Here is a 15,344-nt window from a genome sequence, read left to right on the forward strand (position 1 = left end):
AAGCCACTCCCTATACTCCCACTCAGACTAACCCCCTGGAAAAGCTTAGGTACCAGTGCCGCAGTTTGACTCTGCTGTCACTGAGCCAGCTGCCTTCAGCATCATTGGCGAGTTTTAAAATGCTGATGCAGGGGCCGGGCGCGGTGGCTCACGCCTGTAATCCCAGCACTTTGGGAGGCCAAGGCGGGCGGATCACGAAGTCAGGGATTGACACCATCCTGGCTAACACGGTGAAACCCTATCTCTACTAAAAATACAAAAAATTAACTGGGCGTGGTGGCGGGCGCCCGTAGTCCCAGCTATTCAGGAGGCTGAGGCAGGAGAATGGTGTGAATCCGGGAGGCGGAGCTTGCAGTGAGCTGAGGTCGCGCCACTGCACTCCAGCCTGGGCGACAGAGCGAGACTCCGTCTCAAAAAAAAAAAAAAAAAAAGAAGAAGAAGATCCAAAACTTCAGTCAATTCAGTGCTTTCTAACAAATGGATACCAGGCCGAGCGCAGTGGCTCACGCCTGTAATCCCAGCATTTTGGGAGGCCGAGGCGGGCGGATCACGAGGTCAGGAGACGGAGACCATCCTGGCTAACACGGTGAAACCCTGTCTGTACTAAAAATACAAAAAAATTAGCCGGGCGTGGTGGGCGCCTGAAGTCCCAGCTACTCAGGAGGCTGAGGCAGGAGAATGGCGTGAACCGAGGAGGCGGAGCTTGCAGTGAGCCGAGATGGCGCCACCGCACTCCAGCCTGGGCGACAGAGCAAGACTCCTTCTCAAAAAAAAAAAAAAAAAAAAGAAAGAAAAGAAAGAAAAAAAAGAAAAAAAAATGCTGATGCAGGCTGTGCGCAGTGGCTCATGCCTGTAATCCCAGCACTTTGGGAGGCCGAGGCGGGTGGATCACCTGAGGTCAGGAATTTGAGACCAGCCTGGCCAACATGGTGAAATCCCGTCTCTACTAAAAATACAAAAATTAGCCAGCCATGGTAGTGCACGCCTGTAATCCCAGTTACTTGAACCTAGGAGGCAGAGGTTGCAGTGAGCCGAGATGGAGCCAGCCTGGGCGACAGAGCAAGAGACTCCATCTCAAAAAATAAAAATGAAAATAAAAAAGAAAATAAATAAAATGCTGACGCTGTCCGGGAGCGGTGGCTCATGTCTATAATCCCAATATTTAGGAGGCCATGGCAGGAGGATGCTTGAGCCCAGGAGCTTGAGGTCAGTCTGGGCAACATAGTGAGACCCCATCTCTACAAAAATTTCAAAAATTAGCTGGGCGTGGTGGCGTGTGCCTGTGGTTCCAGACATTCAGGAGGCTGAGGAAGGAGGATGGCTTAAATCCAGGAGGTCAAGGTTCTGGTGGGCTCTGATCACACCACTGCACTCCAGCCTGGGTGACAGAGCAAAACCCTGTCTCAAATAAACAAACACTCTACAAGAGGGAAGTGGCCTCAGGTTGGAGGCAGGCAAGCTGTTGAGCCTGTGATGGGACAAAAACCTGTGACTCATCCATGCTTCCTCCTTTCAGGGCAGAGCCCAGAAATGGCTGGACCTGCTGAGAGCAGCTGAGGGTGTTCTGGCCACTGCTGGGGCCACTCCATGTGACCTGCTGACCACTGCCACCCCCTGGTGGTCTCTTATGAAAAAGCATCCTCACCCACCAGCGAGGTGGGGATGAGGGAACAGGGATGCTCCTCCCATCCCCCTTCCTCCCACCATTCACCTTTCCCTCTTGTCTTCCCAGCTTTCTTCACTCTCTTTCCCTCTCCTTTCCTTCTCACTCTCCTCCCCTCTCTGCTTGTCTTATTGTTCTGCTACATAATGGAAAGAGCTTTGACCTTAGTTCACTGGGTTAAAACCTGGCTCTCGCATCTATGAGTTACATGACCAATTGAACCAATTACTAAACGTCTCTGAGTCGGTGTTCTCATCTGGAAATGGGGATAACTATGGATGGTAAAATGACATAATCCACATAAAACACCTTGCACAGAGCCTGGCCAATAGATGTTTATTATTTTTATTATTATTACTACTATCATGACTGGCACTTGATAGGGGCTCAACCATCGGTTGTGGTAGTTTGCTTTCTTTATTCTTCATCCCAGGTAACCCAGGCTGTATATTAGACTCCAGTGTGTACTCTTAAAAAGTACACATGCGTCTGCACACGTATGTTTATTGCGGCACTATTCACAATAGCAAAGACTTGGAATCAACCCAAATGTCCATCAGTGACAGACTGGATTAAGAAAATGTGGCACATACACACCATGGAATACTATGCAGCAGTAAAAAAGGATGAGTTTGTGTCCTTTGTAGGGACATGGATGCAGCTGGAAACCATCATTCTCAGCAAACTATCGCAAGAACAGAAAACCATACACCGCATGTTCTCACTCATAGGTGGGAACTGAACAATGAGATCACTTGGACTCGGGAAGGGGAACATCACACACCGGGGCCTATCATGGGGAGCAGGGAGTGGGGAGGGATTGCATTGGGAGTTATACCTGATGTAAATGACAAGTTGATGGGTGCTGGCGAGTTGATGGGTGCAGCACACCAACATGGCACAAGTATACATATGTAACAAACCTGCACGTTATGCACATGTACCCTAGAACTTAAAGTATAATATAAAAAAAAAAAGTACGCATGCGTCAGGTACAGTGGCTCACACCTGTAATCCCAACACTTTGGGAAGTGGAGGTGGGAGCATCACTTGAGGCCAGGAGTTTGAGACCAGCCTGGGTAACATGGTGAAATCCCATCTCTACAAAAAATAAAAAAATTAGCTAGGCACAGTGGCACACACCTATAGTCCCAGCTACGTGGGAGGCTGAGGTGGGAGGATCACCTGAGCCTGGGAGATGGAGACTGTAGTGAGCCATGTTTGTGCACTCCAGCCTAGGCAACAGAGTAAGACTCTATCTCAAAAAAAAAAAAAAAAAAAAAAAAAAGACCCCGTGCCTCCCCCATCGCAGACCAATTAACTGGTTGGTGGTGCTTCAGTACAGGCATTGTTTTCTACATTTTAAAATTAATTTACTATGTGTTTTTCACCAGTACTCTTTCAAAGCTCCCCGGGAGACACAAATGAGCAGCCCCGGTTGAAAACCACACTCTGGTACCACCAGTCCGGGGTTACCTGGGGCTTTCCCAGTTTCAGCACTGGAAGTCCCATGGCCCAGGAGCCCCCTCCCCGCAAGGCAAACTGAGACACTTGGTTGTCCCCTTTCTAGAAAGGAATGGACCCATATTTTCTGTATCCCAGATCGGGACACATGGCCTGAGCGCAGATGGCTGAATCAATTCTGTGAAAGCACCCCTTTGGGCAGTGGGTCCTGAGGCCACAGGGTCAGTCTGTGGCAGGAGCTGGGTTCAGGGTGGGGAGAGGTGGGCAGGAGAGTGGCTGGCAGTGGCTCAGTCGGACAGGTCCCCATCGTTGGGCCAGCTGGGACTCCATCCACTGGCCGCCCGCTCCATGGCCTTCACCCAGCGGCCCTTCAGCTCCTCCGTCTCGGCCTTGAAAGTGTAGAGTTGGCCTGACTGCTGTAGCTGGAAGACCCGAGGGTCCCCCTGGGGCCCAACGGTCACCTGGTAGCCCAGCAGGGGGATGGAGGTGTGAGCCCTCATGTCCTGGGGGGAGGAGAGAGCAGTGGGCCACTATCCTCTCTCAGTCCTACTGCCCCAGATAGCCATTGTGAAGGTAACAGCCACTCACGCACAGCTCACACCTCAAACCCCCATGGGTTGGGGGTGGGCTGGTGAAGGCCATTGAGGAAGAGGAGAGAAGAAATGGCTGCCTCTGAGGGCAAAGCAGTGGTGACCTAGAGTCAGGGCCCAATTCTGAAACTTACTAACCTTGAGACTCCAGGATACCACATCCTCATTGGGCCTCAGTTTCCCTATCTGACATATGGAGCTAGCAATATTCACCGCTGACCCCCACCATACACATGCTGTGGGAAGGCCAGGGCCTGGTGGGGGATGGGTAGGTGGTGGCCTTACCTGAGGGGCAGCGTAGACATAGAGCACAAGGGGGTCATCTCGAGGGATCACACACCAGCCCCGGGGGCCACTCTTGCCCCACTTGTCCCCGATGAGCTGCAGGAAGCTGCACATCAGGCTCTGGTCAGGCGTGGCTGAGGACCCTTTCTAAAACCAGAAGGAGGGACTGTCAGGGAACAGAGCAGCCGCAAGTGCCAGATGTTGGTCTGGGGGCTTGACAATTACTATCTCCAATCCTTACAGCAGTACTGAATGGAGAGGTCCTTGGTCCTTGAGACTCAGAAAGTCCCATCAAGTGCCTGTGGTCACACAGCTAGCTGGCCAGTGGCAGAGCTGCAGCCAAACGCCAGCCTGCCTGAACCTGTCGTGTGTGTGCCCACAAGGGGCAGGTGCCGGGAGGGTGCCTGGAGCTGCTCCAGGAAACAGAATTGGGCCTCGAGAAGGGGCTGAGCATCTCCAGCAGCAGGCTGTGTTGCCTATCGGTCAGGGGGGTCCTGGGCCTGGAAGAATGAGGAGGATTGGAAAGGGGGCAGATGCTCATGGAAAGAGGCCAACTTTTTTTTTTTTTGAGATGGAGTTCCGCTCTTGTTGCTCAGGCTGGAGTGCAATCGTGCAATCTCGACTCATTGCAACCTCCACCTCCCGGGTTCAAGAGATTCTCCTGCCTCAGCCTCCTGAGTAGCTGGGATTACATGCATGCACCACCATGCCCGGATGATTTTTTTTTTTTTTTTTGTATTTTTAGTAGAGACGGGGCTTCACCATGTTGGCCAGGCTGGTCTCGAACTCCCGATCTCAGGTGATCCATCCACCTTGGCCTCCCAAAGTGCTGGGATTACAGGTATGAGCCATCCCACCTGGCCAAAAGAGGCCAACTTGAACTTGGGAGTGAATGTCAGCTGGCACAGGCTGGACCTTCTCCCACCTCCCAGGGACAGTAGGATATCAACCTGGCCTTCATGAGGGAGGGGCAGTGGATGGTGGTACCGATGCTGGGCTGGGTGACATTGTATTTGTGGTGCTTAGCTGAGCACAGTTGTACCCCCACAAGGGAGCACCTGTGGGGGCAAGTGTGGCTCAGTGAGGCCCCCAGGGCAACAGAAAGAACATCTGTGGCTGAGATCAGAGAGCTGGCTCCTAACTTGCTGTGTGATCTTGGGCAAGTCACTTCTCCAGCCCTGGGTCTCCATGGGATAAGACTGACTGGCTCCTGGAGTCCCTTCCAGTTAGAATGGAGTCTCCAATCTGTCTGACCTGGAGCCTCAGTGTTCCCATCTGTAAAATGGAATTAGTGACCAGCTCTTGTCACCCTGGGACTGTTGGGGAAGGACGTGGGGATGTGAACAGGAGCTGTCCAGAGGGGGCGTACTATTGGATGAGGACATAGAGGAAGCGCAGAAGAATGTGGATGACAGCCTGCAGCCAAAGGGTACCTCCATTTGGTGACAGGCTCCGCACTGCCTGGGCTGTGGGGAGAGACCCGGGTCTGTGGGCAGAGAGAGGAGGAGGGAGTGGAGGGAGGGTGTGACCACAGCTGGCTTATTCCTCAGCACTGGACAGTGTCAGCCCAGGGTGGTTACTGGGCACACATTCCCTGAAAAGAGGACGGATGGTGAGCATGGGGACAGTGGCCCTCACCTCCAGGATGCCCCGCCTCTTGTCCTCCTTGGCCTCAGGGAGCACGTTTCCAGTGAGGAACGTGTAGCAGTGGAGGCAGACTCGGTTTGGCCTATTGTCGTTATATTTCAGCTCGGCCCGGTAGTCGGAGCACCTGGCACACACCACCTGAGGAGGACACACACACGGGGGCGTGGGGCTGAGACGAGGCACCGGAGGGCTGGGCTCCTGCCTTGGCGGGCAGGTGGGGGCATGAGAGCAACCAGGGACTGGGGGAGGAAAAGAAAGCTTCGAGAGTGGAATGGAGGCAGAGCGGGAATGGTGCCCGATGCTGGTGAGGCCCAACTGCCTGGAGGCTGCAGTGCATGGGGGAGCTCAGACTCGGGGCTCTTAGGCTGAGAGTTCAAGACCCAGCCCCCATCGCAAGGGCCATAACTTCTCTCTCCTCCAGGTTCCCTCCGAGTGAGGGTAACCGTGAACCCAAGGGCTTGCCCCAGACAGACCTCTGCATCTGATTCACTTTTCCAAGTGCTGTCCTCTCTGCCATCTCACCTGACTCTCCCAAAGACCCCCCCAGGTAAGCAGGGCCCAGCTTTTGTCCTCTCCTGACCCTGAGAGCCACACTGTTAACTGGCAGACAGGCCCTCCACAAACAGGGTGTGTCTTTCAAGACCCACAGTTTAGCTTTAAGACTCAGGTGGACTTTGTATTCTGCGCCATCATGGAGTCAAGTGTATGTTCATCTAAAAATGATAGGCTGGTTGTTTTTACATGGGTACTCTGTGGAACGGGGCCCACCCTCAGTTCACCACAAAGACATCCCCCCAAGGCTGACATGGATCATGCTGGGAGACCAGGTAAAAGGGGCCTGGGAAGACTCAGAGAGGAACTCTGGGTGCCTCAAGGCATGACTGCAAGGAAGACTTGGCACCACGGGGAGCCCAGATGTGGGCTTGGAGATGGAGCGCAGGAGAAAGGGGCAGAGCGGGGAGTGTTGTTCGTCAGGCAGCCCCAGCCCTCAGGGAGCTCCTCTGTGTGCCTAGCACAGAGCATGGCCTGGCAGGGATGTGGAGAAGAAGGCCTGGCCCTGCCCCACCCTGACAAGGATTCCCGTCTGGCAGGCAGGGGAGACAGAAACTGGCACCCGAACCACCGAAAGGATGACTCACTGGCTCAGCAGGCACGAAGGTCTGCACAGGCACGAGAAACCCACGGTCAGGGCACAGCCCCACACGGGGCTTTGGTTACCTTAGGAGCATTTTATTTTTTTATTGAGAGATTTCAATGTTTAAATATAATTAGTAAATTTTTTTCCTCTAACAACTTTTAATTTTGAAAAATTTCAAACCGACAAATTGAACAAATAATACAATGATACCACCCACTGAATTCACTAATTATTAACATTTGTGCCACATTTGCTCTCTGTCTGTCTCTATGTGTGTGTATTTTATTTTTTTCTGATCCGTTTGAGGATAAATTACAGTCATCATGACACCTCACCCTTATATATGTAGCTGGTGCCTCCTAAGAACAAGCCATTCTTCTACCTATCACAGTGTCACGGTCACACTCAGGAAATTTCACATTGATACAGTATTATTATTTTTATTTTTTTGAGATGGAGTTTTGCTCTTGTTGCCCAGGCTGGAGTACAGTGGCGCGATCTGGGTTCACTGCAACCTCCACCTCCTGGGTTCAAGCGATTCTCCTGCCTCAACCTCCCGAGTTGCTGGGATTACAAGTGTACACCACCACACCCGGCTAATTTTTGTATTTTTAGTAGAGATGGGGCTGTTGGCCAGGCTGTTCTTGAACTCCTGGCCTCAGGTGATCCGCTCACCTTGGTCTCCCAAAGTGCTGGGATTACCGGTGTGAGCCACTGCACCCAGCTGATATAATATTATTATCTAGATATGTTACAAAATCAAATATCTCCCAATGGTCCCAAGAGCGACCTTGATGGCTTTATTTTACCCCAGAAAGAATCCAAGCAAGGATCATACATTTAGTTTAGTTGTGAGAATATTTTCTATCTTAAGCTGGAAGGCAGCTACATGGGTGTTGTTATTCTTTGTGCCTCTTTGTAGTTCACTATTTTAAGTAATTTTTTTTTTTTTTTTTTTGAGACTGAGTCTGGCTCTGTCGCCCAGGCTGGAGTGCAGTGGCCGGATCTCAGCTCACTGCAAGCTCCGCCTCCCGGGTTTACGCCATTCTCCTGCCTCAGCCTCCGGAGTAGCTGGGACCACAGGCACCCGCCACCTCGCCCGGCTAGTTTTTTGTATTTTTTAGTAGAGACGGGGTTTCACCGTGTTAGCCAGGATGGTCTCGATCTCCTGACCTTGTGATCCGCCCGTCTCAGCCTCCCAAAGTGCTGGGATTACAGGCTTGAACCACCGCGCCCGGCTTTTTTAAGTAATTTTTAAAGAACTACTTTCAGTCACACGTGTGAATCAGTTCAACTCTTATTTACAGATGTGAATCACCAGGAACAGTAGCCAATCCCTACATCCTTTCTATTTGGCTTCGGGATGTAACTCATCACTGACATCTGAATGCAGGTGTGTTCCCAGTCCTAGAAATGGACTGTGTTCTGATTGCAGTTTAACACATTTTGGGGACACCTCCCTGACTGGCCCCAACCTGTCCAGCTAGACTCCTCCTGTCCTCTAGAGGTCATCAAAGACTGAGGTTGCAAAGGGCTTCTCTGTTTGCAGAGTAAACAGAGGGGGTTGTGATGTCAACAGAGTACAGCTCAAGTACAGCAGATGCTTAAAAAGCAAAGCGAGATCTGCCTCTGATAACGGGGCCTGGGTTGATAAGAGGAGGAACTGGAGGGACACAGTTCCTTCCTCAAGAAGCTGGTAGCTCACCTGCACTGGATGCCCTACCTGAGCTATGGAGGAGGGGGAAAGAGAAAGAGAAGGAGAGATAAGGGAGAGAATGTTTTTTGGTTGAATCCTCACTGCCACACTGGAGGTGGGTTTCATGATCCCCATGGTGGAGGTAAGGAAACTGAGGCCTGAACCAGTAGGCAGAGTTGGCAACAGAATCCATCAGGTGCCAGGGTGCTAAGGGCTTGCAGAGAAGAGAGGACAGTTAGCCAAAGCAGGTAGAGAAGAGAGGATGACAGGGGTGGGTGGGTGCACAGTGGGCATGGGCCTGGTGTGGTGGTGGGGCAAGGCCTGAGGGGGTACGGGGCTGGATGACCCTCCACTGGAACTGGAGACCATTTCCTAGCTCTGGGTCTCAGGGTGATGGAAAATGATGATAAGAAGGCAGATAAATTCATAGGATCAGCTTCAGAGGTGCCTTGAACAAGTAATTAAATCCTCAATGGGTCTCATTTTCCCATTTATAAAACGGGAGCATAGCAGCCCCCTGAGGTGTGCTGTGAGGGCCAGATGAGCTAGTGCCCAACGCCACTGGGCTGCACTGGTTGAAGCCAGCAGATTTGGCCAGGATGGGGACAGCAGGGCCTGAGCTGGGAGGGTAGAGGCCCAGGTGGGGCAGGTAGAGGCCTAAATGGGATAGGTGGAGGCCTGGGTGACACAGGTAAAAGCCTAAGTGGGACAGGTGGAGGCCTGGGTGACACAGGTGGAGGCCTAGGTGGGACAGGTGGAGGCCTAGGTGGGGCAGGTGGAGGCCTGGGTGACACAGGTAGAGGTCTAGGTGGGACAGGTAGAGGCCTAGGTGGGACAGGTAGAGGCCTAGGTGGGACAGGTAGAGGCCTAGGTAGGGCAGGTGGAGGCCTAGGTGGGGCAGGTGGAGGCTGAGGTGGGGCAGGTAGAGGCCTAGGTGGGACAGGTGGAGGCCTAGGTGGGGAAGGTGGAGGCCTAGGTGGGACAGGTGGAGGCCTAGGTGGGGAAGGTGGAGGCCTAGGTGGGACAGGTGGAGGCCTAGGTGGGGAAGGTGGAGGCCTGGGTGACATAGGTAGAGGTCTAGGTGGGACAGGTAGAGGCCTAGGTAGGGAAGGTGGAGGCCTAGGTGGGGCAGGTGGAGGCTGAGGTGGGGCAGGTGGAGGCCTAGGTGGGACAGGTAGAGGCCTAGGTGGGGCAGGTGGAGGCCTAGGTAGGACAGGTGGAAGCTGAGGTGGGACAGGTGGAGGCCTAGGTGGGACAGGTGGAGGCCTAGGTGGGGCAGGTGGAGGCTCAGGTGGGAAAGGTGGAGGCCTGGGTGGGACAGGTGGAGGCCAAGGTGGGGCAGGTGGAGGCCTAGGTAGGACAGGTGGAAGCTGAGGTGGGACAGGTGGAGGCCTAGGTGGGACAGGTGGAGGCCTAGGTGGGACAGGTGGAGGCCTAGGTAGGACAGGTGGAAGCTCAGGTGGGAAAGGTGGAGGCCTGGGTGGGACAGGTGGAGGCCAAGGTGGGGCAGGTGGAGGCCTGGGTGACACAGGTGGAGTCCTGGGTGGTGCAGGTGGAGGCTGAGGTGGGACAGGTGGAGGCCTAGGTGGGACAGGTGGAGGCCAAGGTGGGGCAGGTGGAGGCCTACGTGGGACGGGTAGAGGCTGAGGTGACACAGGTGGAGTCCTAGGTGGGACAGGTGAGGCCTAAGTGGATCAAGGGGAGGCCTAGGTAGGAAAGGTGGAGGCCTGGGTGGGGCAGGTGGAGGCAGGAGTGCTGGCAGGAGTACTCACATAGCCGCAGGCCCGGCAGTGGTGGCGACGGCGCGTCAGAGCGTTGAAGGGCTCCTGGCAGCGCATGCACATGGTCACCATTTTGTCCCGGACCCACTGTGGTGCTCGGAGGCCCAGCTCCTCAGACTGCAGCTGTGGGTTAAGGGGAGTTGGGCAGGAATGGGCCCTTGGTGACCCTCTTCTGCCCATCCTCCGAGGACCGGAGGCCCTGTGTCCACCTGCTGTGGCAGGGATTCTGTGTGTTGGGCTTCCCTGGGGCTTTCACAGGAGGCTGACTGACCTGATTAAGGCCTTATGATAGATTAGTTACCATTATTCCCATTGTATAAGTGAGGAAACTGAGACCCAGAGAGGTCAAATGACTCAGCAGTCACCCAGCAAGCCAGAGTTGAGCTCAAATCTGAACTCAAACCACAGATATCCTCCCCAGCCCCTACCCCACTCACCTTCCATCTTCCCCGAGACTTTACATTTGTCAGATACTTTCAAACCCAAAACCCTGCTGCCCCCTGCGGCTACAGAGACATGAAACCCTTCCCCATGACAGCTGTACAGAGAGGCTCCCAAAGGAAGCGTTGCTAACGGGGAATGCTCAGGCACTGAGTCGGGGGATGCGCTGTGAGGGCTTCCCCTGGTCCCTTCAGTCTCTCCTGGCAGGTGACACTCCCTGTCCCTCCAAGCTGGTACAAGTAGAACAGAGAGGGAACAAGCTCTGTTTGGGTTGGTGGCTCCAGCAACGGATGAAAAAGCTTTCATTTACCTCCTGCTCCTGGGTGTCTCCCTCAGGCCCCTGGGCCGCCGCCTTGAAGGTTTCATTCCGCTTCTCAATTTGGTCAACAGCTGCTTGGAAGGCCTGGGGTGCAGGGAGAGGGAGGGTTGGGGCTTGAGGTGTGGGAGGGAGGGGTTGCTCCTCGGTCCATCCAGCCACACATGCAACAGACGGGGCTGAAAGCCCACTGGGTGCCAGACGCTGGATTCTACACACACACAGGCCACCTTATCAGAGGAGAAACTACCAACCCCAGGTTACAAATGTACAAACTGAGGCTCAGAGAGGGTAAGTGACTGGCCCTGGACTGCCCAGCTGGGCAATGAGAAGCAGCAAGATAGGAACCCAGATCTGTCTCCAAACTACCACAGAGCAGCTCCTTAGGAAGAGCAGGGAGCAGCTGGGCACACGCAGGTGTGGGAGCGTGCACACACACACGCACACACACAAACACAGACACACAAACGTATACACACAAAGACACATACACACATGCACGTACACACACATACACACAAACACATGCACACACATGCATGCACAGAAACACACATATACATAAACACACACATACACACATGCATGCACACACACAAACACACACAGACATGCACACACGGATGCACAAACATGCATACACACATGCACACACACACATGCATACACACACCACTCCCTGCCCCTCAGCCCGAATAGGCTAGGGAGAATCCCAGGAGCTTCATCAAGATAACCCATTACTGCGAAAGAAAAAAAAAAAAAAAGAGAAAGGAAAAAGACTCCCGGAAGGCCTGGAGCGTTCCCATACCTGCATCCAGGAAATCTTTTCCTCCTGGGACCTGCTCGGAAAGTGAACACAGGTGTTGAGGAGATCAGCCCCTCCCAGTTTTCCCGCCTGGCCCTGGGCTGCCACCCAGCTGCTTTACCGGGCTTGCAGCTCCAGAGTGCGCTGCTTCCCAGACACCAGGAAGGAGTGGGGGAACTCAGCGTCCATCAGCTCCCGCACCTGCCAAGAGGAGGGAGGCAACCGGCTCAGACTCGCCATCCCCCGGGTCCCAGGCGCAGCACTGGAGAGGGGAGGGAGGTGGATTGTGCCCAAGGGACAATTCATATTCGAGAGACAGGGATACAGAGCTTGTTCGCCACCTCCCTAATCCTGTTGAGCCAAGCAAATGCTCCTACAACTGGGCCTCCCTCCAAGCAAATGGACCTATGGCTCCTGGAATTTTAGCAGCAGCTAAGTTGACCCAGTGTGAGGTGGAGATGACAATTTCTGACAATAGATTCAACAAAAAAGGGGCAAAAGAAGGATTCCACCCCAGGTTTTCAGCCCCCAAAGGTAAGATGGAAGAACATCTATTTCCATCCTACCCCCAGAGTCCTGTAAGCGCACTTCCTCCAGACAGCATGGAGAGAGATTTGCAAAGAGAACCGAAGACACAGGCCGAGAGCACAAGAGCCTCTGTGCGGGGGAACTTCGTTGCCATTCAATTCCTCGAACACTTGAACTCCTCTGCTGCCTCCCATGCGGTGGCCAGGTCTTTGCACACTTCCAGGGCGGCTCACCATAACCCAGACAGCACTGAGTACAAGCACATCCTTCCCCAGCTTAGTCCTAGTCTGCAGCCTCACTCCCCAGTCTTTGCCTTAGAGAGGGCTGATGTGATTTGGATTCGATGCCCTTGGCACTGGGGAGGTGGTCATGTGGAAAGAGGTATTTGGGAAAGAGCCAAATACCTCTTTGTGTGCAAGGGATGAGGGGCTGGATCTGGCCAAAATGGGACAGACCTGTGGCTCACAGGCCAGTTAGGAAGCGACATCATAGACGGCCCTGGCCTGCCCAGGCGCACTGGAGAGACAAAAGAGGTTTCTAATTGAGTCAGGGAGAGGGGAAAGGGAAAAGAAGGGAGAAATCCCAGGTTTGCAGTCCAGAAATAGGAAGAAATATCATGCTTTTGACAGAAAAAAGGGAACTGGGAGCTCCTGACCTGAGGGTCTAGGCTGCCCCAGGGATGTTCATACAGAGGCTTCCAGCTCCCCAGCAGGTTTCGAGAGGAGTTTCCCAAGCTCTGCTAAGCTGAGCCTCAACCACTTTCCCCAGGGCTGGGTCAATTCAATCCCCTGCTAGTCCATACTGTACCTTTGTAATAATTAGAAAAGGACAGCCTTCCTCAAAACACTTTACTGACATCTGTTGGCAAACTGGCATAATACCTAGATATTGTTGGAACAAGACATTTGACTGCCATCTGCCGGACAATTCTCACCATAAATATACCATCTATGATATTGTATCAAAATCTGCTAATCTGCAGTTGGCTGCAGAAGACAACCTCTTAGATGAGGTATCCTTGTGCAGTGTACAACCTGCACAACTGTACATGGAGCCTCTGGATATGTGTGCCCACACCCCTTCCTTCTTCCCAGGCTGGTCCTGTGTGGGATGGCAAAACTGCTAAGACCAAGTCAGACCTTGGGGAGAATCAGCTGCTGTGAACTAGGCCTCCCTGACACCTAGGAAGGAGGAGGCCAGGGAGTCATGGGCCAATAGGAACCATCATGATGGTCAAAGGCGAGATTTGCCTCCAAATCTTAGACTCAGAAAATAGTTCCTGCACAGAAGTAGGGTGAGTGGACAGCTCTGCGCTTGCCAAGCCCATGCCATCCAGGAGAGGGTGCTCTGCGGCTGCTGGAGTATCAGACATGCTAGCCAAGACTAGCAGACTCCAGAAACCCAGCACACACAGGGCCAGTGAGCTCTCAACACACACCCAAAGCATCTGATGCTCTCAGGCTCGGCTCTCTCTGTTTTCTCTCTATGACTCTGTTTTGGTTTCTATATTTCTTAGCCTTCCTATCTGTCGATCTCTATTTTTCTATGCCTGGGCCTCTGACAGTCCTTTGGCAGGGCCACCTGTCTCCATTTCTCTGTCTGTAGCTCTCCATAAACCTGCCTTTCTCAGCCTCATTCACCAAGGACTCCAGACATACAAGCCTGCACACGCCCTGGTCTATGGGACATTCTGGTCCCTTTAGGATGGAAAGCTAGATGCCAGGGCCAGGGCTGCACTGGTAAAAGACTTCAGTCAGCTCAGGTGTGGGGGTGAGCTGTGAACCCATGTTCCCTCATCAGCCTTCATCATTCCCAGGCTGCACGCCACCCCCAGGCCCTGGATTGCTCCAAATGCCAGGCAACCCCAGTCAGGAGCAGGGAACGGGCTCTTTTGCTGGGGTCTCTGGAGGCCCCAGGGGCTCTAGAGGGTAGAGCATTCTGGTTCAACTCCTGCCTGCAGCTCCCTTCTGGGGCTGAAGCAGGTAGGGGTGATGGTGGATGAGAGAGTGCCAAAATGGGCCACACCAGACCTCTGCTTCTTCCAGCCCCAGCCCTCAGGACACACCAGGACTCAGGAGCCAGCAGAGACGGGTGGTTAGGAAGCTTCTCTGACCATGTCCTCCATGATGCCAGAAATCCCATCAGAGGCTTTAACCCTCTGGATTGAAGCCTTAATAGGTGACAGCAGAGCGTGGTGATTAGATGCAGAAGCGCCAGCCTTTGTTACACCTGCATCTAAATCCTGGCTTGGTCACTCAAACTAGCATTTGCGATATGACCTTGAAGCAAGTTACTTAAGTTAGAAAGGTTTTCTAGGGCCTTGGTTTTCTCATGTTTAAAAATGGGATTAACTACAGATACACTCACACACAGGCAGGCTGTACCAGGCTATTCACTGCAGCCTCATTTGCAGCTGCTGACAACTGAAAACAATCTAAGTGTCTCTCAGCAGAAGACTGAAGAAATTCCGGTGCATCCGCACAGTGGGACGCAATGCAGCTGGGCAGAAGGATGAGGAAGCTCTCAAGTACAGGGACACCTCAGTCTCCAGCATTTGCAGTTAGTCAAAACAAGCAAAGTGCAGAAAAATGTGTAGAGTATACCACTGCTTCTGGTATAAATGAGGAAACAAGCCTATTATATATTATTTGTTTGCTAGGCGAAGGCCACCTCTGGAGGGCCTCACAAGAAGCAAGGGTTGCCTTCAGGAAGGGGACCTAAGGATAGAGTGGGAGGAGACTTTCTTTTTTTTTTTTTTTTTTTTGAGACGGAGTCTCGCTCTGTCGCCCAGGCTGGAGTGCAGTGGCGCGATATCGACTCACTGCAAGCTCCACCTCCCGGGTTCACGCCATTCTCCCGCCTCAGCCTCCGAGTAGCTGGGACTACAGGCGCCCGCCACCACGCCCGGCTAGTTTTTTGTATTTTTAGTAGAGACGGGGTTTCATCATGTTAGCCAGGATGGTCTCGATCTCCTGACCTCGTGATCCACC

General features: G+C 53.2%; 1 protein-coding gene and 1 pseudogene across 10 annotated transcripts in view; both read right to left on the reverse strand.

Annotated features, from left to right (window-relative positions):
* The window catches only part of LOC105474537 (FYVE, RhoGEF and PH domain containing 2), a 34,176-nt gene that overhangs the window by 5,532 nt on the left and 13,300 nt on the right, over nucleotides 1-15,344 (reverse strand). For 8 of the 10 annotated variants that reach the window (XM_071097123.1, XM_071097121.1, XM_071097117.1 and 5 more), the window contains 6 exons: nucleotides 11,948-12,027; nucleotides 11,830-11,860; nucleotides 11,016-11,108; nucleotides 10,256-10,387; nucleotides 5,641-5,787; nucleotides 4,003-4,149 (listed from right to left, as the gene is read on the reverse strand). In XM_071097123.1, the coding sequence (XP_070953224.1) occupies nucleotides 4,003-4,149; nucleotides 5,641-5,787; nucleotides 10,256-10,387; nucleotides 11,016-11,108; nucleotides 11,830-11,860; nucleotides 11,948-12,027 (630 nt within the window). Of the gene's footprint in view, nucleotides 1-1,980; nucleotides 3,631-4,002; nucleotides 4,150-5,640; nucleotides 5,788-8,000; nucleotides 8,698-10,255; nucleotides 10,388-11,015; nucleotides 11,109-11,829; nucleotides 11,861-11,947; nucleotides 12,028-15,344 lie in introns of those variants that run through there. The other 2 variants (XM_011729306.2, XM_024790604.2) reach the window with 2 other exon arrangements.
* On the reverse strand, nucleotides 8,702-9,870 carry LOC139363099 (uncharacterized; annotated as a pseudogene).

Source organism: Macaca nemestrina, chromosome 5 (genome assembly GCF_043159975.1).
Source record: "Macaca nemestrina isolate mMacNem1 chromosome 5, mMacNem.hap1, whole genome shotgun sequence".
In the NCBI taxonomy this organism is placed as follows: Eukaryota; Metazoa; Chordata; class Mammalia; order Primates; family Cercopithecidae; genus Macaca; species Macaca nemestrina.